Source organism: Passer montanus, unplaced genomic scaffold (assembly GCF_014805655.1).
Source record: "Passer montanus isolate IOZ18808 unplaced genomic scaffold, ASM1480565v1 scaffold13, whole genome shotgun sequence".
Lineage (NCBI taxonomy): Eukaryota > Metazoa > Chordata > Aves > Passeriformes > Passeridae > Passer > Passer montanus.
This window is the reverse complement of record NW_024359832.1, coordinates 3,807,015-3,830,613: the sequence shown is the minus strand read 5'-3', so window position 1 is coordinate 3,830,613 and position 23,599 is coordinate 3,807,015. Positions and strand designations below refer to the sequence as shown.

General features: G+C 39.1%; 1 protein-coding gene and 1 long non-coding RNA gene across 2 annotated transcripts in view; one reads left to right on the top strand and one right to left on the bottom strand.

Annotated features, from left to right (window-relative positions):
* Positions 1–3,018: 3,018 nt before the first annotated feature.
* Positions 3,019–8,837, top strand: LOC120497436. The gene is made up of 2 exons (XR_005626504.1): positions 3,019–7,630; positions 7,704–8,837. It is a non-coding gene; the product is annotated as an uncharacterized LOC120497436 (long non-coding RNA).
* A 4,376-nt stretch (positions 8,838–13,213) lies between these two features.
* Positions 13,214–23,599, bottom strand: part of GABRA4 (gamma-aminobutyric acid type A receptor subunit alpha4) — a 37,126-nt gene continuing 26,740 nt past the window's right edge. Inside the window, exon 9 of the mRNA XM_039698955.1 lies at positions 13,214–15,087. Within this exon, the coding sequence (XP_039554889.1) occupies positions 14,554–15,087 (534 nt within the window). The 3' untranslated portion in view covers positions 13,214–14,553. The remainder of the gene's footprint in view (positions 15,088–23,599) is intronic.

The window sequence follows — 23,599 nt, the reverse complement described above, 5'->3', positions numbered from 1 at the left end:
CAATGCAATTTTAATGAATTTCCTGTAGTTTGATTTGAAAATTTCTCAGTCAAGAAAGTAAAAATCTCCACAGAACAAACAGAAAAGTAATTTAAGAAAAATAGCCAAAATTGCAATAAATACAGTGAGTACCTCTGGACACATTGCCCATCCTGGAATGCCTTTGGTAATTTGCCCCAACAGCTTCACACCTGCTAGGTCTCCAGCAAGTTTCCTTTCACACTATCCATCAGGGCTGACACGTAATTTCCATCCAAAGGCTTTCATCAGCATTAAAGCAGTGCAGCGATACAGGTAAGTTCTCTGTTCCTCTTAGAGACCCTCCAGCACATCTGAAAAACAAGCCTTTGATCTATAATTTCTCTAAATTTTGCTGGCTTAATCACATCAACTCACACCTTCATCTTCCCTCCCCTAACAGCATGAGGGTGCTCCCAGTTCCTTCCTGCACTCAGACTGGGGCTACCCTTCACCCTGTATTTTGAATTTCTCCTCCAGGTTCACTCGGCTGTGCTGAAGTCGATGCAGCTTCTGTGTCTCTGTGCCTGTGCTGGCTGCTCTCCTGACATGACAATTGCTAGCATAAGCTATGAAATGTCACATGAGCTACAGCCAGCCTCTCCCCAGATGCTTCTTCATTTTTATCTCGAGCTGTCATCTTGCTGGTTTCCTAGAAAAATTTAGTGCTACCATCTCAGACCACTGAACAGGCTGAGCAGGTTTCACCTTTATATACGTACCAGGACAGAGGCTGTTCAATAGATGAACACTGATATTCAGCATTTGAGACCAAATGCTGAATTTGGTCCATTTCATTTTGGTCCAATTTCAGCATTTAAGACCATAGTTAATTGTGTCTTCTCCAGGGCCATTCCAAAAGAGTATCCAAACACAAATTTGAGAATACAAACTTGAGACTCAACCCTGCAGAAAGTAAGGAGGGAAAAGGGCAGAAGGCAGTGGTAGGCAAAAATCCAGAACCTGACTTCCACAACCGAGTCCTCCTCAGCTGTGCTGTTCTCTTAAGAGAAGTACTAAATCCTACATATAAAAGTAAATATATTTTAATGGGAATTGAGAGCACCTATTCCCAGCTCAATATCAAATATTTCATGGGCCCACAGTAAGACACAGGCCAGCCTCTCCCCAGATGCTTCTTCATTTTTATCTCGAGCCGTCATCTTGCTGGTTTCCTAGAAAAATTTAGTGCTACCATCTCAGACCACTGAACAGGCTGAGCAGGTTTCACCTTTATATACGTACCAGGACAGAGGCTGTTCAGTAGATGAACACTGATATTCAGCATTTGAGACCAAATGCTGAATTTGGTCCATTTCATTTTGGTCCAATTTCAGCATTTAAGACCATAGTTAATTGTGTCTTCTCCGGAGTCATTCCAAAAGAGTATCCAAACACAAATTTGAGAATACAAACTTGAGACTCAACCCTGCAGAAAGTAAGGAGGGAAAAGGGCAGAAGGCAGTGGTAGGCAAAAATCCAGAACCTGACTTCCACAACCGAGTCCTCCTCAGCTGTGCTGTTCTCTTAAGAGAAGTACTAAATCCTACATATAAAAGTAAATATATTTTAATGGGAATTGAGAGCACCTATTCCCAGCTCAATATCAAATATTTCATGGGCCCACAGTAAGACCACAGACAGAAAACACAGTCTCAATTCCCTTAAACTCAGACTGAAAATATATAAAACAGAAGTCTCATGCTCCTAATGACCAGAAATGGATCTAGTGCTCTTAAGAAGCACTAATCACATACAGTACACAAAGAGGTATTAAAAATTAGTTTAGGAGGTGTTTTTCACCAGCCCAAGTAAAGTTCCTGATAATTTTCAGCCTGCAGGCTGAATTCCTTTTATACTACCAGCAGTCATAGCTCTAAATTACATAAAACCTGACTCCAGCATCCACTGAAACTCTCCTTAGATGCTAAACAGGCCTTGTCATAACCTAACAGCAGAAATCCCCATCTAATCAAGGCAAGTGACGTGAGTAAACTGTGAGATGTGGGTAGGTAGTACCATGCCATGTAGCATTAAGTGGCAGCAGCAGCATGTATGACTAATTTGTGCTACAGGCTTAAAAATGACAGCCACAGAAGCTAGGAGAAAGGGCTGTAGTCTCTCAAATCTATGATCTAGCTGTGGTTGTCAAACATAGCAGATTTCTTGGCATCAACATCTGTCCCTGAAGCAAGCAGCAATTACAGCACTTTGCAGCACTGCAAGCCATTCTGACAGCTTTCAGCTCAGCCTGCAAAGAGATTTGATGGTCCTGGCCACACTAAGTAAAAGAAATTAGGATTCCCTACTCCCTGCTTTGCATGGGCCACTGCTCATACCAAAATGATTTCTCCCTACATGCCTCTATACACATATTTGTTGCAAGCTATAGTTCATTTTTGCTGAAACACAATTTTTACAAGTCTGTGGCTTTCAATGTACAGAAGCTTTGATGGGCCCAAGCAGCAAATAATAGAAAATCACTTTAGGTCATGTTGAGAAATAGAGTAGCTGATGAATAGTCTGTTGGCAGGTAAGGCAAGGAGGAAGTGCTTTTAGATTACCTCACAGGAATAAAAAATAAATAAATTAGATAATAAAGTGAGAAGTGCTAATCTATTTGTTACTGCTGCTGTGAGAGAGGCAAAGTAATTAATTTAGCTTTTAGTTGTTGACTTAGTGAGATACTTCATGACGATACAGCAGATAATAAAGTGAGAAGTGCTAATCTATTTGTTACTGCTGCTGTGAGAGAGGCAAGGTAATTAATTTAGCTTTTACTTGTTGACTTAGTGAGATACTTCATGACAATACAGCAGTAACTGGTCTGCCATCTTAATACATAATAAAGATTAATATGCATCAGATTGCTTATGAAACCCATCCCTTTATCTGTTCATATCTAAAACATCGGGTTGATGGAACCATTTAGCTAGCATCAATGTTGCAGCAGTAATTTCAGGTGAATCCGTATTAAAGAGGTTTACTGTATTCCTTCCTCTTTCTGCTTCAGGCCACAATTAGAAAGACAACTGTTTAAGAACTCTCACAATTGTATTTTATTTGACATCAGCAATACACTGGAGTATAATAGGAACAATTTTTTTGCACAATCTTTCTTGCAAGATGGATTTATTTTCCAAATACATAGATGTTCATAATACAGGAAGGTAACAGTTAAGCTGCACAATAGCAAAACAAGTTGACAGCTATCAAACCACCTTTTAAGTTTGTTTGTATAGTCAGGTGACCAGCATTGAACATATCATTCAAATAATTTAGTTAACCTCTGATTCTTCAAATCTTCCCAGCCACATTGTTCTATGCAACTAAAATGCGCACCAAGAATAGTGAAAAAGAATTCAACAAAAGGCTTCCTTTGTTTTGATTTCCTTTCAGTTTTTCCCCATGTATGAGCCAATACAAAGGGATAAACATCAGAATTTGGAATGGCACAGGAACTCTTGCAACATGCATCTAGGTCAGCCACATATTGCAGAAGTAGTGAGTTATTGACAGAGAAGATAGGACTTTCCTACAGGGGGTATTTAAAAAGCATTTTTACTATGCTTGGTTTAAGTATATTTTTTGCATGGCACTACTTTTACAGAAAAAAAAAAGTACTTCCAAAAGCTTCATATTTTTCACTGGGATTTTTCCTTGCAATGTCTAAGCCTAAACCCAGATGTTTTGGTTGCAATGGATAGGGCTTCTGAGAAAAAGAAAAGCTTACAGTAAAACAAAATATCAGTAAATACCACTTTTTTAAAGTTATTTTAATTTTCAGCTTAAAATGACACAATACATATGACATATAGCAGCTGCTACACATCACATATAATTTTTTTGTTTGTTTGTTTCTCTGTTGGTATGCAGGTCTTAAACTTCAAATTAGTACAGAAGTTGATATCTCCCAGTCTGCCCCTCAGCTGTGAATTTGTGAGTAAAAAGAGTGAGAGAAAGGATGCTCTCCATCATTTGTTAGATGGACTGATTTCAACAGCTCACTAAAGTACCCCAGCAGTTTGGAATATCAGGTCTGGCAGAGTGCTTAATGCTGCTGGTAGGGTGGTAGGTAAAGGTGAGGAGAAAAAGGTACCCAGAGCAACTTCTAGGTGCCTTATTTACTTACTACCAGCAAGTGAATACTGTGTCTGCAGATGGACTTTTAACACACTGCCTCTGCTCTGTATGCTTGCTAGTGCTGCAGCACAGAGCTCAAGTGGGCTGGCAGTGCTAGCACTCATCCAGAAAATTTAGAAACCTGAAAACTTCTGTCTGTTCTACAACTGACCTGTATCTCAGGCAGCCAAAGTTGGTTTATGTCACTGTGCTAGCAGTGGATCTTGAAGCCCACCCCTAAACCCTTACACACCATACTTTAGGACTCCAACCCTACTTACACTGTGCTTTGCTGCTTGACTGCCAGGGTTTATCTGCCCCTGCCATGGATGCACACCCTCCATGTGCCCAGATTCTGCTGTCCACCTGGTGATGGAGATGTGATGCATAGAGAGCCTGTGGCTAAAGGGAAGGCATGGGAATCCCACACCATCCCAGAAACTGCTGCTCCTCACCTCAGCCACACAGCAAGGGAGCAAAGTCAGGGACAGAACTTGAACAAACCAAAACAGTGCAAAAGTAGCAGAACATGCCAAAGAGTGGGTTTAGATTGTTCATTTTGGAAGTTTTAGCCCTTAAACCTAATTCAACTCTTATACCTTACCTCAGGAAAATGCCTCAGCTGTTTTTATCCAGAACTGGAATATCTTCTCCTGCTGAACAGATTGCTCCACCACCACTTACAAAAACACACTCCTAACTCAGCAAGGCCAGCACTGAGTGCCCTCCTAACTGGACTGATGTATTGAACCTAAAAATTCCTAGTCTTCCACAGTTCACCCATGGCATAGCAGAAAGAAATCTTGGAAGTATACAGGGAAGCTGATTAATTGCATACTTAGTAAGACCAACTGAGAATGTGAAGATCAAAGAATGCCTTTTTTTCACTCACATATCTTTTCTTATCTGATTTCACTATATTTATGCAGAGAGGAAGAGAGAAGTAGCATTTTAAAAAATCTCCACAGAATTTTCTCACCTTCTGTTTAATATTGTCTCCACATTCTCCAAAAAGAAAAATACAATCCATGTATTAATGCAGCTAAGCATATTGTTTAGCTTAACAGAAAATCTACATACATTTCACCTTACCTTCCTAAGTGAAATGTCAACAAATAAAATTCACATTTTCAGTACAGAGCAAATATTTTTGCACATAAAATTTTTAAAGTTTTAACTAAATATCCTCCAAATTAGAGATTTTATTTGAAAACAAAAGCTATCTTTGTGATATAATCATAGACAGAAGTTTGCATAGAAATGTTTCCTACCTTCCTGAAGTTTGCAATGGAGCTTATGATTTCCATGTCTGCAGGTGAGGAAGCTTCTTTAAAAGAAATAGTTTAAAAAAATGAAAATAATTCAGCTTGATTTTCTTCTTAATAATTATGGAACAAAATGGAGAAATGCGTATAATTATGCAACAAAATAGACCACCAAAGAGAACCCCCTTTTTCCTGTGTTTAAGGAGTGATGGATTCATAGTTATACCTACAAAGAAGTCAGTGATGCAGTTCTGTCTCTGGGAAGGCCCACAAGCTGCTGGCAGGAGACTGTGGGTACTTACCAGGCAGCAGCATTAAGCATCTTCTTCTTCATTACCACACCTGTATTTGGCACTCCCACCACTCTCCATTTCAAAACACTTAGCAGATAGGCAAGGAGCAGACAAGGTGCAATACACCTTGGTGCTCCTCTGAGACCTTCTGTGCAGTTACAGTGCCTATGAGCAGTGCTGATCTGAAGGAAGCTTTCATTCTGCCCTATTTTGTATTCCAAAAGAGTATTTTCCATCCCACCCCCACTACTCCAAAGACCCTGTTGCACCACAGGACAGCTTGGATGCACAGCAACATGAAAGCATTCCAGCTGGCAGCAGGAGCTACCTCATCTTTTCAGTCTTCTAGCCACAGCACCAGAACCCTTAGGGAAGATTAACTGTGCTGATCCTCGTGCAGGATTTGCAGTTGGAGTTGAATTCCACACTGCACTCAGCTTGCTCCTATGCTGCCTATTTGGAAAAGGGGTTTAGGGGGCATTTTCATAAGTGGCTTAATCCAATATAAGCTCTGCTCAGCCTCTGAGAGAGGCAGTCACACTCTCCATACCCTCTGGTTCTGACCACAGACTCCCATCTTCTCCCACATGAGCAGCACAGCAGCTCTCATGCACCCACCCATGGTGGGCTACACACACACACACACACACACACACACACACACACAACCCTTTTGTGTGTTTTTTGTGCCTTTTGTGGTTCCATGCTCTGCAAGTGCCAGCTTGTGGATGTACATTTTCAGACATGGCAACTGTAAATGCAGGTGCAGCCCACACGCTGTAGCACTGACTGGATTATCAGAAACGCTCAGCATCAAACAGCTCCCATGAATTCAGGTACAAGAATGAAGTCTTCAGATCTAGTAGGAAAGCATGATACTTTAAAAAAACTGGTTGTTACTGTAATGAAAGCTGTTTTCTTCACCCACATTCCCTCGGATAACTGAATTAAATCAGAGACAGCATTCTCTCTATTTATTCTCTTAAACATAAAGCAAGTTAAATGCTAAACATTCCAAAGTGCTTCACTGCTCAAAATTAAATGTATAGAGCCGCAGAAAGATTTTTTTAAAAATGTTACTGTTTACATTTTTGGTTGAGAAATGTTCTAAAACAAAGGGAAGCAGTAAAACTTAATAAAACTCATTCTTTTTCCCTTCCCATTCTCTCTCCTAATTTGTCCTGGCTGACAAAGAAAATACCATTTTCACAAACAGCTTCCATGGAACACAAATGTTTATAATAGGATATTAGGCACTTTTCTTTAATAGTTTCTCATTATACTTATAATGAAGGAATAATTATTTCTAGGCTGTTTCCTGCCAGATGCAGTTCTAGTACCTCTAATAGGACATATCTTAAAATAACTGCTTGGTAGCAAGAAAATAAATTTTTCATCCATACTCATGTTTTCCCTTCTTTTCTCTCTCTTCAAATAACTTCATTAATTGTAGCTCTTTCAAAAATTCTGGTCTTTTTTTTTTGTTTTGTTTTGTTTTTTTGTTTTTTTAGTCCATGATTGTCATTGATATAATTCACAAAATCACCTTTGTGGAGGAAAAATGACCACGAGGGCACAGGAGGTTTGAGAAAGCCTGAGAGAACCTCTGTTTTAATGACAGTGGAGGTAAGAGGAGAATCCTCAGACTGTGGTTTCACACCAGCATTAACCCAGCTCAAAGCATCAATCCAGGCTCCTCATGCCCTCCTTTGTACCAGCACTAAGATGGGAGCCAGATCAGACAGATCCCACTACTACTAACCAGCCAAAAGGAAACAAGACAAAACTGCAGGTTTAGCTAGATAAGTTACTTCAGCCTGCTTCCCCACAAGCACAGAACTACCTCCCCACACACTAAGCAAGGCAATAAAGAAGAAGGTGAGAGGGCTACCTTCAGCAGTAATATAGCTTTATGGTGGAGTCTTAAAAAAGGTTGCAAAAAGCTGACGGACTCTGCTTGTAGTCTCTCTGGTGCAGACTCTTTTATGGTGGAGTCTTAAAAAAGGTTGCAAAAAGCTGATAGGATTCTGCTTGTAGTCTCTCTGGTGCAGACTCCTCCAGAGGATGGCAGAACATAAGCCAGCTCCAATTCAGAAGCCTCTTAGAATAAACATGCCCTGAGTCCTGCCCTGCCCAATGTGCTTCATCAGCCCTTCAAACATGGGTTGAGTATTCAAGACAGGTGGATTATTTTTTACCACAAAAGCACTGCTGGTATTGATTTGCAAAGGTATGTATCTATGAAACAAATATTTTAAAGTAATTGCTCAAGAGCTCTGCTTATCTGAAACACCTCAAATCACCGCCACTCCTCTGGTGATAGACAATGTGGCCACAAATTAACAAAAAAATGAAATACATGTACATACAGAATCATCTACTTATGAAAAGTTCATTTGACAACCTGGCACATCCTAACAGAAAAGGAGATTTTCAAGCTTGCAAATATAAAGCATACTGCTTAGTAATAAGGTTAGCTATCTCATATTTCACAATAACTTTGAAGAAATACTTGTAGACATTCTTTACTTCTGAGTCCTTCATCCCCGGAGCAGTTTTACTTACCGTGGAGATGAGCCACCAGCACAAGATGAAGATGCAAGACAAAGCAGTGCTCAACTAATTTTTCCAAGGTATTGAGCTCAGAAATACAGCTGAGTGCTTCACACTGTCATCTACTTCTTCTACCAAACTCCAGTTATGTATTTTCCAAGGATGAAAACATATTCACAAGCAATTATTTCCTTCAGTGTTTCTTTATGTCATCAGGTCATCCACAGACTGCTGTCAGTTAACAGCAACCTGGATACAGTATTAACAAAAACACTAAGCAAATCTTGACACAACAGCAAGATGACCAGCAGGAAATAACCCAGATCTCCATGCTACTTGAAGATAGTACCACACTCTTCCTCCAGATCTTTTTCTTGAAAATAGTTACATGAAGATAGTGATAAAAAAATACCTACCTCACATCGTGTTTTCTATCCAGAAGGTACTCTTTCAATACAGAGCTATTAGCAAGTGCATCTTGAGTCTGCCTCCTTAAAATTCAGGGAAATTATATTATTTCAAGAGATACATACCCAGCCTGCAACAGCATTAGTATTTTTAAATGCTTAAACTACACTTTTTTTTTTTTAAAACATTCAAAAATTGATGGGAGTTTGGAAGGTTTTCTAAAAAAGGGAATCTCCAAGGTTTTTGTTTTGCCACTGTTATTTTTATTTTGAAAAAACCATCATGCTCTCAATTCCTCTTGCACAAGAAAATGAAAATAGAATTATGACCAAAAAATATAGTGAACTGCAATGGATATTAACTGGTTTTCTTTGAAATCCTTTCCAGTGGTATACTACAAAAAGCATAAGAAAGTCTGAGAGATACTTTTAGATGCATTAAGTTATCGACTAGAAGACAATGCTATTCAATTCTGAAATAAATACCTACCACATTTCTAACTCATGCGAAAACAAATGATGTTTTGCAAATTCTATCAATTTTATAATAATTGCATTTTTCATTCCCTCCAGTTAACACAGAATATAACATCAGCAAAGAGAGATCTTTACAGGGTGCTCTGTACTTCACACTACTCTCACTTGCCTGGGATGTGGCAAAAATTTACTTTCAGAGTCTGATTTACTCAGAACACACTGAAACTCTCCCCACACTCACATTCTCCAAAATAGCTACATCCTGACTCCGAGGAGAGGCCTACAAATGAAGATTGTACAAATTAACGCATATCAGACTCCTTCAAAATGGCACATTTTTCCTTCCAGTAAACTTCCCATTTAAAGTGCACTGAAGTAAATGAAAAACATATTTTGGTGTTAGTGGATACGAGTAGAGATTCTTAAAAAAATGTAAACTCACCTTGGAAGCCCACAGTGAAAAAAATAAAAGGTCTTGAAAAAAAATCTAAATAATTTAAAAATATGCTACTATCATTTAACTTAACTTTTTTTCCTGGATTTTTTCCCCTGTTTTTTTGGGGTTGGTATCTGGTGGTTAATACTGACCACCATGATGCTCAGATTTTTACTGAGTATGAAATTTGTTTATGCAATTTTGTTCTCCCACATGTAAACAGAGCAGCAATAAAGCTTATGCTTTATTGCTTTACTCTTGTCAGAGTAGGAAGGGAAGCACCTCCTTTTCTCCCCACTTAGCACTGACCTGCTGCAAACTTAGTGCTGTATAGCCCTGAAGTTCTGTAAGACTTCTACAGCTTTGATCATCCTTGCCTTGATCGATATCACCAGCAGATGTTATACTAAAGCCAGGCTTCTCAACACTACAGCTGCTTTTTTTCTAATCTATTTTTCAATACTAGAATTAAATAAAACCAAGGGTGAGATTTTGTCAGCTGTCTGTATTGCAAGTCATAACCAGTGCTAGCCACACAAACCCTTTCTATTTTAGTCAGGCCAAGCACTATTGGCAAGTCCCAGGAAGCCAAGTTACAACTCACCAAAATTTCTTTCCTCTTTAATCTTCTAAGTCAAACAAAAGTTATAAGAAGTGTGCAAAGCCTATGATCTACTCTGCTATCCAAACAGAGCTTTTGGCAGCTCTTGGGATTTGTATGCATAGTGTGCTGCTATAGCACACTGAAAAAGGGTCTGCTAAGAAATCTGTAGTATTTATGGGAAAATGTCCCAGATGGACAATGTGCGTCCCTTACAAAGGCTGTGTGTCATTCCTCCCATTCTGGCCTTCCCTACACTTCTAACAGCACAAGGAACATGAGAAGTTAGGCTTTGGATAAATTGGATAAATAGATACTGCATATCCTGTCATTCTCACATGGCACACAGACAATGAGCTACATTTGAGTGTCAAGCTACATTAGAGGCCAAATGACACACAGGAGGTACACAGTACAGAGGAAGAAGATGGAATTCTGAGCATATCAAAAAGCCAAGTTCATTAAATACATTTACTTGGTTTCCCCATTTTTTGGTAATATCCATTCTGAATTATGAAGATGATAAGATGCCAAAGGCTACACTTGAACACCCCGTAATCAATAACTCTCAGCTCCTGTTTACAGAACAGCTCTAATCACATTCCTTATTAAACTATTTCTCTTTCATTCAATTATTGTCCTGCTTACTTGCCTGATCAAAGGGTAATGTAGAGTGGATAACTAAACAGTTTAAAATCTTTCTTCCCCTTCAAAGACACATGGGAGAAGAAATGCACTACCAACATCCATTTGGAGACAAGTCCATTTTAATAGGAGGAAAAACAGATTCCAGTACTGCTGGTGAGCTCCAAGAGTTCAGGTCACCATGAAGGGCTGGGGTCTAAGTTTGCCACCTTTCTCATCTTCATCATTTTCACAATTGCAGTGAAACCTGCTAATAGTGGGCTCACAATTGACTACAAACCACACTTCATCTCCTATGAAGGCAATCCTCCTGAGCCAAGTTTTTAACTCTTTTTCTCAAGTGCCTGCATTAGTGGTCAGGGCTGCATCTCTGCAATCTGTGGGAGTTTTGCTGCCTGTAACAATGTCTCTGAGGAAATATCAGTGGAGAACTATCTCTGTTTCCTTGTACAGATTTTTGTCTTTCTCTCCAGTTTCCTTTCCTGTTGATAGATGTGAATTTATCTGAAGTGTTTGGTTAGTTTTAAACCGCTATGATACTGTCAAAAAAAAAAAAAAAGATTGTTCAACAATGCCAATAGAGAAAAAGAACAAAAACCTAAAAATATAGTTCCTGTAGAGTTCATCTCACTGAACCTCATCTCTAATAAGCTATTTGTTCCTGTAGAGTTCATCTCACTGAACCTCATCTCTAATAAGCTATTTGGTCACTGAAATGACACCTGCACTGTTCTCCCTTAGGATTTTAGTTAGCAGTTTTGAAATTTGGGCTGCTATATTTAGCATATTTCTCCTTTTGTGCTTTCAGGTTATGGTATCACTGAGTATATTGCCAGCACTTTTTTGTTTTACTGTTTGTGTTTATCCAAGGAGATTAAAAATAATGAAGAACAACTGTTAACAATAATTTCCTATTTACATTGTCCACATGTAATTTGGAAAGGTAATTATGGTAATTTCTTCATATGCTGCAATATAAAACTGTAGTACAGTTCAATAAATTAGTCCTAGACTCATGATGATTTTTTAAATTAAATTCATTTTGAATTTAGGCATGGAAGTGTTGGAAGATACTTCAGAAATACTGTGGATATTTAAAATAGGTAACTTTTTCTGTGGTACCATTAAAAATTTCTCCCAAAATGGAAGCATAGGAATAAATATCTTTAATTTATTTTTTGCAGTCCTTTTTCCTCCTTTTAAGTCTTTAAACAGAAACTACAAGTGAATTGAAGCAGCACATTTAGATCAATCTAAGCCTGAACTAGTGTTGATCCCACTGAACAATGCACTAGAAAAAGCTGATTACAAAATCAGTATACAGGGATGGGTGGAAAGAACAGACAACTGTTTCTAATGAATTGTTTAAAGCTCTGCCTGTGAGAGAACATCCTTGGTTTTCATCACAGAAGAAAGCAAAGAGTAATTTCATTAACTTCTGGTGCAAATACTAGTTTCTCCACACAGCAGGTCACCGTTCTTCATGCTAGGAGTACTTTATCATTTGCGCAATTATAATCAATAATTGCCAGAGGTTTAGCTTTGTTTATTCTTGGTTAACCAAATAAATAGTCCCTTGCATGCTATCTCCTATTCTAACAATTTGTAACAATGTGATCTAATTAGAGAGCAAACAGCTACAGCAACTAGCAGTACATCCAAAGATACAAACTACTGCAGTTAGACATCTTGCACGGGTGCTCCATTTCCAGTTCTGTGATATGCCACATACTGTTTTTCTAATGAGTGTTGTAGTCTCAACCATCTTCCACATGTAAAAGATGAAAAAGGAAAGAACCATACCTGGCCTTTTGAGAGCATCCCTTGAGTAAAAGAAAGACTAAGGCAACTGATTATATCACTCCATTATAATAAAGTTACATAAGACATTCCTACTGCATTCTACCATCTACAATTCATTATTACACATGAAAGAACCGTCTGGGATCCATACCACACACTGCAGTATCTCTTGCCAAATATCTCCCAGGTCCCACAAGTTAAAGGTCAGATTCTCAGCCATGAGCTGGCTAAAAGGCTTGGAGAGACAGAGGCACGGTCACAGTTTCACCATTATGGGGTCTTTTTACCCTGACTCTTGTCCCAGCAGAGTCTAGGGCAGTCTAATGCATCCCTTTTGTTGCCAGCAGCTTGTGGTCTCCATAAGTCCCTGGATCATTCTATGGGCATAGAACCACTGAACACTCACCTGATCTGCCCTGCAGCATAAGACTTTGACAATAGGCTACCAATCTCCTACTCAGTCAGCTGAAGCTAAGGATTAGTCCAGACCCTTTAAAGGCACAACCAGCTCATAGCTGAGAATTTGGCCTTTGATTCCCACTTGTCACCTGCACAGAAACACTCTAATCATTTGCCAAGCCAGACACTTCTACACAAACATTTCTTTTATTTATTGGCCATTTGTTTTCTACCTGTTCTAGTGAAAATAACATTTATGATCAGGACTTCTATCAGGTTTAACTACTCAATTGTTTAATAATGTTGCCTGCTTGCATACTGCAATTTGGTAAGAAAAGCACCTATCTATGCCACAGTTTAAAGTAAACAAATGGATTTGTAAATTAACATTTTTAATTTGGGATCCACCTAGAAAGTTTACTTTCTTATTTATATCACAGCAGTCCTTCTCAAAAAGGGTGTCTTTCATTCACTCAGTGACATGCCGCACTCATCTATGCACAGGAAATGGGGCTTTTTTTGCTTAATTGTCAAGCCACTTTTAAAAGTGTTGAAAATTTAACTTGACACAAACATTACATAAGGAGGTGGGGGAATGGAATATGTGATTAAAGGAAATCAGGAGTGTAACTGAAAAGTATGGGGAAAAAATTAAAAAAAAAACCCAAACCCCAAAGCATCCAAAGAAAAACCAAGGAATTTAAATGATAAGTTGAACATTGTGGTCTGGTCTTCATCTACTACAACTGATGTAATTTAGGAATAAATCCACTTAAGCTGGTCAGCAAGGTCAAAGAAGAATCACCCACTTAAGATCACCTTACCAAACAAGAAAATCCAATTTTGAGAATTACATCAGGTTTCAGATTTTAAAAGGTTCACTCATTCTTAGTTTGGTGTGAGAATTTCCCATGTTACAATGCAAAATAATGCTTAGTAAAAATATACGGAGCTCTACAACTCCTTTGCATAACTTTCCTGGAGTTGCACTCTCCCAGGCTGGACTCTCTTCCCTTTCGCCACTATTGATTTTCTTCCCCCCCATTCTGTGAGTTTTAATCTATCAGGGAAAGTCCTTTTCTACCAAGCACTGTCAAAATACACAGGACACAGACCTCACACTCAGAGAATGTAATGCTGTGTCCAGACAGCAGTGCTGGGTGCCTCAGGCATTTGTAACAGCCAACATGCATGTTCCTAGCAGTCAGATGTGTTCCACTGCACAGCTGTGCACCTCTGCCTCTGATTTTTTTTCAGGTGCATGTTCCTCCCAAATGCAAGTTCTGTGCAGCCAGAGTAGTTTGTCTCAAGCAAGTGTTGGTTCATTGCTGGCTGAAGGGAGGAAGACCCATTACTGTTACCCGTTACTCTGTTAAGAGTTAACTAATTATCCCCAATAACTCCAGCCTTTAGAATGGGAAAGTACCACACAGCTTTTATAAATAAGAATTACTGACCTTTTTAAATAGTTTCAAAAGAAGAAACTCTGCATCAAATGTGAGTATAATTTAGGAACTACTACATAGCAGCAAAACTACATTAGACTTTCTGATTTTTCCATGGTATCCTTGGATAGATACACCACCCAGTAGACCATGTTAAATGCTCCGAAGGTAACAGGAAATAAAATGCGTGCATATTTGTCTATCTTACTCGTGCCAGAGTGGGAGGCGGGGGGAGGAGGTGGTATGACAGCAGATGGCTTTGCAGATGCTCCTAATGTGTTAGGTGTGGTGGTCTGAATCTGCTCCAGTCTAGATCCAAGCAAGTGCTGAATGGAAGGGGATCCAGCTGTGGCATGCTGGGATACAAATCCAGTTAAAATTGGGGTAGAAGGAGGAGCTGGAGGGGTAGCTCTTGCAGAAGATAATGTCTCTGATGCGTTGATTCGTGTGAAAGGGTTGGGGCTTGATGCAGAAAGGGAGTGGGGTGTAATGTCAGAAGACCCCTGAGCTACAGAGGGAGGCTGGACGGAGCTGTGCCTTGTGTCAATTCGGCTCCCACCATCAGCTTCAGACTGTACTGTGGCATTTGTTCTTTTCCTCACATTTGAATTGGCATCGGTATTCTGCAAAGTTACAAAAAAACACTTGTCATTCTTAAAATAAACACTCAAACAAAAGCAATGGAAACTATAATAAGCACTATCCGAGTAATACTCACAAATATAACCATAGTTTGATCCTGAAGAACAAAGATACCAAAAACTGATGAAAATAGATTTAATAGCATGTAAAGTGACAAACAAGAGCTCCTTTTACCTGTGGTTGGAATACCAGAGTGAAGACATCTAAATACATCACACTCCATGTGGTGCAGTACCTATACAAACTGAATGCCATGAAGCCATTCTCAGGTTTGAGTCACAGCTTTTTCCAGGCTCTTGCTCAAAACAAGATTCTCCAATGTCTACTTATTTCTTTGATTATATAAAAGCATTCTAGATGCAACTTACCAGCCATGAAGGTTTATTTATTCTATATCTCTTCAGAAAAATAACTACTATATACTAGGAGCTCTAGTCTTCTATAGAAGAGGCTGTTAAAATGCAAACCAAGTTACCACATTGCTGCTCTTTCAGAAATAAAGTCAGTACTTTTTCACATCAACCATAGGCAACAAATTCACCAGGCACAACTGAACCAGGGAATAAACTAGTCTCTCATCAACTACTCCTCTCCGTTCATTAAGTAAGAGAAGTGGTGAATTCTCCATCACTTGGTATCTTCAGGCAAGTCTGGATGTCTTTCTGAAAGATATTCTTCAACCAAATAGTACTTATTATGCATTAGAAACCAAATTCAGATAACGAAGTACAGGAACAGGAAATCCATCAGTTTAACATTCTACTGACTTTTGGGAGTAGCACTCGGTCTCTGCCTTTCTTCTCTGCACTTAAGAGGAAGACTAACATATCCTGAATTTCCTTCTAGAAAGGTATCTAAAGGATTCTGACCTTCAGTGTTGCACCTAAATATGGTGTAAAACATATAATACTTTAGATATAATATGTGAATATCTTCTAATTAAGAAACTAACTGCTTTCCAGAAGACAAAGACTTGAGGACAGATATGGTACACAGGTCTAAATACAGACAGGATGAAACAACCATTTGTTATATATAAAAAATCCTATGTTTTATGCCTCTCTGATGATACCATTCCCAAGCACTGCCCTGCACCATACCAACTTGGTATCTGGCTCCCCTTCCCTCCAGCCTTCCCAGAGAACCCTGCCAAAGCTCACAGCAGAAATCAAAGGGAGAGAAAGCAGGCAGCAATGTCTTTCCTCCTTCATCCAAAAGCAGTTCTCTCCAGCCAAGTGACAGAGCTGTAACAGAGATTAGATTAGGTGTTATTCAAGGTACTAGTGTACCCTGAGTAGTGACAAGAGTGCCACTATGTCTGTCTGCTACACCAGTTGTGCTTCGCTGTTCTGCTCAAGGAAACGGAAATTGAAGCTGAAAAGAAATCTAAAAAATAATTTTAAAAAATCAAATTACTTGATAGTATTCCCATTATGACCAGAAGGCTGGTCCCTAATCCTGTTAATTGCAGTACAAATCTGTCACTGGCAATACTGTTGGCCTGAATTCATCTGAAACTGTCACAGCTTTATGCCTGTTCATGTCTGATGTATTTGCCAGCTCACAGCTGATATATCAAAGAATCCCTCTTAAATTTCAGTTTTCCTTCCTGCATAGAAGCATGTTAATCCCTTTTATTTATTATTCTGCATCTGCAATCCAAAGAAGCAGAGGACTAGAAGAAACACCAGAAGAAGCTGGTATTTCCTGAAAGAAACACTAATTTTACTGTTTGATAGAGAAGCCCAAGTCACTCTTTGGGAAGTGCAGAAGTACACACAGATGCAAAAATTAGACACTTTCATGCTAGGGTTGTCAATGACCCAGGAATAGTAAAGCCATTTTCAAGACTGCTAAATTGAAATGATAAAGTACAATCAGGACAGGGGTACATTAACTAGAGACTTGGTAATACCTTGTGGAGTGCTGCATGTCACATGAAGGCTTGCAAAGCTATGCAGATGGAAGTCATCAATGTCACTGCCCAAAACAGCATCTCTGTGCCATAGAGAAGCTGGCACTACTTAATGAGAGGAGGTGAGTTTTATCTTCTACATGCAGAACCTTGGACAACCTGGCTTTGCCCAAGTATGTGTCACCCACTGGAAAGCTCTCAAGCAGAGCTGGGAAGCAAAAACCCACAGGCTGGGGCAGGGGTTGCAAAGTAGATGTGCAGTGGAACCAAGACATGTCTCAGTTTCTTCCTGTTCTCTACCTATGTTAGACAAGTAGCTTAGAAGTGCTGCTGCTGGAGAAAATAATAATCACACCTTCAGTCACTCCACATGCAACCATAAAGAATAGTCCAATGAGCAAAACAATAAATTAGATTCAATTAATTTACAGAGGCACCATTTTATGTTCTTGCTCACTTGTACTGTCACCTGTTTTCAATGACCATCTCAGTATATTTCCTCTTTGTGCACCATCATCTACAGACACAGGTAAAACAGACAGGTAACAGTCAGGCTCCTCACATTCCAATCATCTCCATTTCTTTTGTAGGAACTTGTTTCTATCAATATATTTGCATAATACCTCATCTTCCTCCCCAGTTCAACTGTCATCTAAATGACCAAATCAGACCTGTTGCTATTGGATTCACTACTTATTTGCCATTACAGTCTCTATTCTAGAATAAAATTATCTATACTATTTCAAATGGTCAAAATCTGTATCTGTGTAAAAGCCTATTGGGCATTTGCTTTCTTGTCACTGATACAGAAAACTTCCAATACTTCAGAAACCTTAAGTTTAGAGAGAAACACAATTTTCTCATAACATACACATAAATGTACACATAAAGTTCGAATAAATAACATTGTAAGATCGAAAAATAACATAGCATAGCAAGCACAAAAAATGTGGGTACATTTTTTGTTAATTCTCTGGAAACTACCTTCCAATCACTCAGATCATGGAAATCAGAAATGGCATTTCTAACATGCCCCACAGACAATGTATCACAGACACACAGTTGTTCATGCACAGTGTCATTGTAGTAGTTTGTATTTGTGTTCTTCAGTAGAATCTTGCTCTTAAAAGGTGCTGAAACAAGCATGCTTCCTGGAGCACCCACATCTGTGCCTTGTCAAAGTTGAGCAGAATGCACTCTCCTTGTCAGGGTGGCTTTACCAGTACACTGGCCATCACATCCCCTCATTTATCCTTTCCTTGCACTTTTTTACTCAATATCATGGCAATAGCTCATTCTCCTTATTTAAAGCACTGAGGTCTCCCTCCTTGTTGAGTTGTCCAGTTAAAAAATTTCTAGCAAAAAGTCCTATTACTGGTTTTATACATAGGGCTCTTATATATTTCTCTATTCAACCATGCAAAGATAACTCAGTTCTTACATCAGTTTATTTCTCCTCTGTACAGAAGCTATCTCACAACTCTACATCATCTGAAGATTAGTGACAAGGTCACTAATAAAAATATCAAACATAAGCCTGATTGACTAATAAAAATATTCTATATAAGCCTGATTCTGTAGGAATCCTTAACGACTCAAATTCTGTTGTAAAACATAGTGAAATACAATGTTCAGTTTGTGTTAGGAAAACATTCCACAGTCATTTCAGTTATGGTACATATCCCCAGTAAAAGGGTAATGTGATAATGACAATCTGACCAACAAAATTATAAATGTACGCAAAGCACTTGCTACCTCCCAAAATGATTCCACCTTATCTTTTTTAAAGCAACAGCAAGAAACACAAAACTACTGCCTTTTAGTTTGGAATCACTGACTACGTTTGCATGACACAGGGGAGGGTTGGCTTCTGTGAGAAGCTGCCAGAAACTCCTCCTGTGTCTGACAAACATGCAGCTGCAGCCCATGGAGGTTCCCATGCCAGAGTGTGGAGCAGCCTGTTTTTGAAGGACTGCACTCCATGGAAGGGACCCACACTGGAGCAGCTCATGAGAAACTGCAGAGCCTGGGAAGGACTGACTTTGGAAAAGTTCATGGAGGACTGTCTGCCCCAGGAGGGACCTCACACTGGAGCAAGACAAGAGTGTGAAGATTCTTCCCCCTGAGGAAGGAGTGACAGAGATAGCTTGTAATGAACTGATTGTAACTACCATTACCAAGGAGTGATAGAGTATCTCTGGTGGGCACCTGGTGTTCCGCCAGGGTCAACCCATCACAGGCACAATACCAAGAAATATCACATGAAAATCAAAGAGAAGCCAAATGAAAATGCAAGCCAAGAAAGGAAAGGATTATCCAAGTAAGGATTCTTTTATGAGGGCAAGTCAGGAAACCACTCAATTGTCCTGAGCCAACAAGACTGGCATGCTAGTCCAGACGGGGCTCCACAGGAAACACCGAGTGCAATTTTTCATATTCTCACTCTAGATTAAAAAAGGTTCTGGTTTTCTGGAGGCATTTCAGTAAGACTTTTGGGGGACATTTAAAATTGTGTAGCTCAGGAATGCAAAATGGGAGCCTGGAAACTACTGTAACATCCAGTCTATTACACTGCACAGTGCCAGACTTAATAGATCTGATAAAGATTGCTTGTCTATAAAACAACAAATTCTGCTTAGGTAAATGATACCTCACCTTTTCTTTGAAACAGTCTATCCATCTGATAGGTCCAATGAATTGGTCCAACCAATTCCACACACACCAGAACTCTGATCGTAACCACCACCGAATCAGAAGTTGTAAGTACTTTGCTCTGAGATATATTCTCCTTCAAGAGGAAACCTTCTTGCTATAGATCCTGTCAGGAGAATTCAGCCTCTGAACCTTTACTGGCAGAAACAGTATGGATGAATTTCAAAATTTTGGGTGATTTGAGTGCACAATTCCATTATACATATGTTTGTGTATCAACAAAGTTCTCAAGAGCTCTGAGTATACATATATTGTCCTAATTGTAAGACATAATTGTCCTAATCTTCATTGGCTAAAGCTCTATGGTTGACTAGGATACACTAATGTACCCTAATGTGCACCTATTTTATTTTTAACAGCCAATATCAGCAACAGCGAAAACTGAATTCCAGTCTTGATGGAACTTCCAACATTTATCACCAAAACTTCGATCATGCCAGAGGTAGATAGGTGAGTGTAGTAAAGCCAAGGAATTGGCCAAATATGGGAAAATGTGGAATACAGTCTTTTTCAGAAGAGATTGATAATCTCTCCTCTTTCTATCCAAATGAATATAATAAATACAACTAAAAAAAAAGGAAAAAAACCAAAAAACATGCTTAGTAAAACAGGTTTTGAAAACTCTCACTCTATGCACAACCATACTTCACTGAGGAGGAAGGAGGCTGTAGGACAGGAGGCTCAAATTCAGACAAATTTTGTCACATAGCATGCAATATGCAAAAATATTTTTGAAGTCTTTACTGCTTTAAAAGCCATAAGAGATTGTGTTTTAGTTTGAACTATCACATGCTATTTCTCATGCCTTATATCCTTAAAAGAACTAAATTAGGGAAAGAATCATTGAATACAAATTCTTCCTACGTGTAATGTCCTGATGCAAGTTGCCCTTCTGCTAAACCAAAACAGAAAGTCCATTTAGCATGAAGATAGGACATCTATACCAATCTCCTTTTGCATGTGCAAAATGTGATAATTAATGCTGTATCCTTCCCTTTACCAGTGGATTCACATGCAATTAACCATGAATAATGCAATGAACGATGCTTTCAGCATAGTTCAGGATAAATCTATACAATTTATTATTAAATACTGGGGCAGATTTGTGGAGTAAGTTTGATGGTCAGCTTCTATGACAGAATGTATAGAACAAACCAAAAAAAACCCTTCAACAAATCTATTGCCAAAAACCAACTCACATCATTTTCTTTTCCATTTAAGCTCAACTTTGATGGATACTGCTGTTTACTACAGCACTAAAATGATGCACAAATATGAGTCAATCTAAATTCTTCAATATTTAACATGGTTTGTACACCATAAACAGCTGCTCACATAATGTGGAAATTCTGAAACTATTTCTAAGTCTATGTAAGCCTCAACTTGAGCCAAAAAAAATAAAATACCGGATTGTTTTTTATGTATTACCAGTTTTTGACAAGCAAGGCAATTTTGCACTTCAATGAAGTCAAGATTGCAAATTTAGCACGAAGTGAAGTAGCATGCAGCAGCTGAGCTGAGGTTCAAGGGAAGGGGATCATCAGCACAGCAATATGCAGTACTGAACTGACAAACTTAGTCATCTTGTTACAGAACAAAGAGAGCTGGTAACAACCACACTGCATATTTCCTATGATAAGGCCAACCTAGAATCCATGAAACAAACAAGAACATAATTTAAAAGTCACAACCATGTCCTGGGGAGAATACAGCGGTGATAAAAGTGATTACCAGGACACCAGGGCAGTTAGTCCTTAGGACTGTATTCAAAAACAAAAGCCGTGAGAACACTGCAAGCTGTGAGAAACTCTTGTGTTGGTACAACATTGTACAGTCAGCTGTTTCATGCAACTCAAGAGCATCTTTCTGTAGCCTGTTAGTGCTCTACATAGCAACTTTAAATCAGTCTCTGTAATTTTAAATTTCTTCACAGTTTTTATGATGGGCACATCCTTTTGAGATGTGAATCCAAAATAAGCAGCTCTTACTGCCTGAGCTAACAGAGTATCAGTAGTACTCAGCATGGAAAATCCCCTTCTTAGGCTCTCTGATCACTAAGAAGCACAGCCATCATCAACTTCTGAAAAACAGGTGCACATTAAAACTAGAGCCATGTATTGGCAATATAATTCCAATGCAGTCTTCTAATCTTCCTCGGGACTCCTTGGAAAATAGCTCAGCAGTTGTGGGGTTAGATATAGAGACAGTTCTGAAGACCTATGTCAGGCTCACCCTGTGACAGAGCTTCACAGCAACATTGTGCAAGATCCTAGGGCTGCTTTTGCACTGTTGGTTTACTCAAGTGGAGAGCTCACTGCTGCAGGTCAATACATTTTATAGTGCACAACAGATCTTTGCCACAGGATGTCACTAAAATGGTATCTCTTTCTGGGACTGAGGTAGTACAATACTTAAAGGAGTAAATTCTGCTTTCCCAGGGATAAATGCACAGCAGAATTCACAAGTCACACCACCACCATCTGGTACCAGTTCTAGTGGGAGAGAGAGCTAACACTTTGACATCCAGCAAGCAGCTGTCAAAGCTGGAGAGAAATGCCCTGGGTAGGATCACAGCCTAAATTACATGCCTTTGCAGAAGGAGCCACCCAACTGTATCCAGTGCTTCCAGCTCCGAGCTCCTTCCTAAGGCAAGACAGCTAAGTCATCCTGTAAAAAGACACTCAGAAAAAGACTCTGTCCTCCTCTACTGTAACCCAGCAACCAGGAAGGGAGCATGGGTTTGGTGATAGGAGACCACTTCTCAAATCTGCCCTGATTGTCACAAGGATATCAACACAGGCTTTTCACATCTCAAGTGTTTCTCCACCAGGCCACCGTATATTCTAGGACAAGTGATCCTTCCTTCCTTGCTAGAGATATTGCTTTCTCCACACTTCAATCTTGCCCTCCCATTGCAGTGCATGCACAGATAAGCCAGCTCCAGAACGAATTCCTTTCTTTCTCCATGGCCCCATATAAATTATTTGACATAATGACAGCACTTCAATAGAACTTAACCTGCCAAGGACTACCTACCAGTCTGGCTACTAATCTAATTCTCCAGTATTGAAAAGGCTGGACTCAAGTCTGCGCAGACTCCCACGTGGGATTTGTGGGAGGCTGTATCTAATAGGCATGCTGGCCACTGAGTTGAAATGGTGTAGGTATCCACCTTAGATGCATAGCAAACACTTAAAAAGCAGCAAGTCAGTTCTGTACATGCCTACCCAGGGAAGTTTAGTAATTAAGCCTTTCAGGTGCCTAATCACCACTTTGAATATTTCATCTCCCTAAGTAAAAAAGAAAACCCAAACACAAAATCAACCAGCAAAAAAAATTTCCTGAAAAGGGCACCACAATCAAAGCAGTTTTAAAATTGCAAAAAATTTTAATTGTTTGTTAGAATAATCGGGCATGTAACAATAAGGAGTTAGTAGAATGGAATCAAAACTTAACAGCCAATAAACACGTTTATGCTTTTCTGTTAATTTTCTAATGATGCAATTAGTGTCTTTCATGACAGCACTACTAAAACTTCGATGAGACACAGGTAAATTAATATATAGGAGTGTCAGTAATGTATTATATGAGAACATGGGCTTCCCAAACTGGAAATTTATTAATTAATCCAAGCAAAAATTCATTCAAAAATTGGAAGGCTTAAGCAACCAAAGTCTGACATCACTTACTGTTCAGCTGCAACAACAAAATTGTTTGTATGATAATTTAGTAATATTTTACTATTAAAATCTACCATAGTGATTTTTATCCTTACCAATCCTTCCTGAGAAAACAGTCTGTTCTTCTGGGAGGACATTGTATAGCCTGCCAAATTCACACTATTTGACATTTATCAGGAAAGCAGC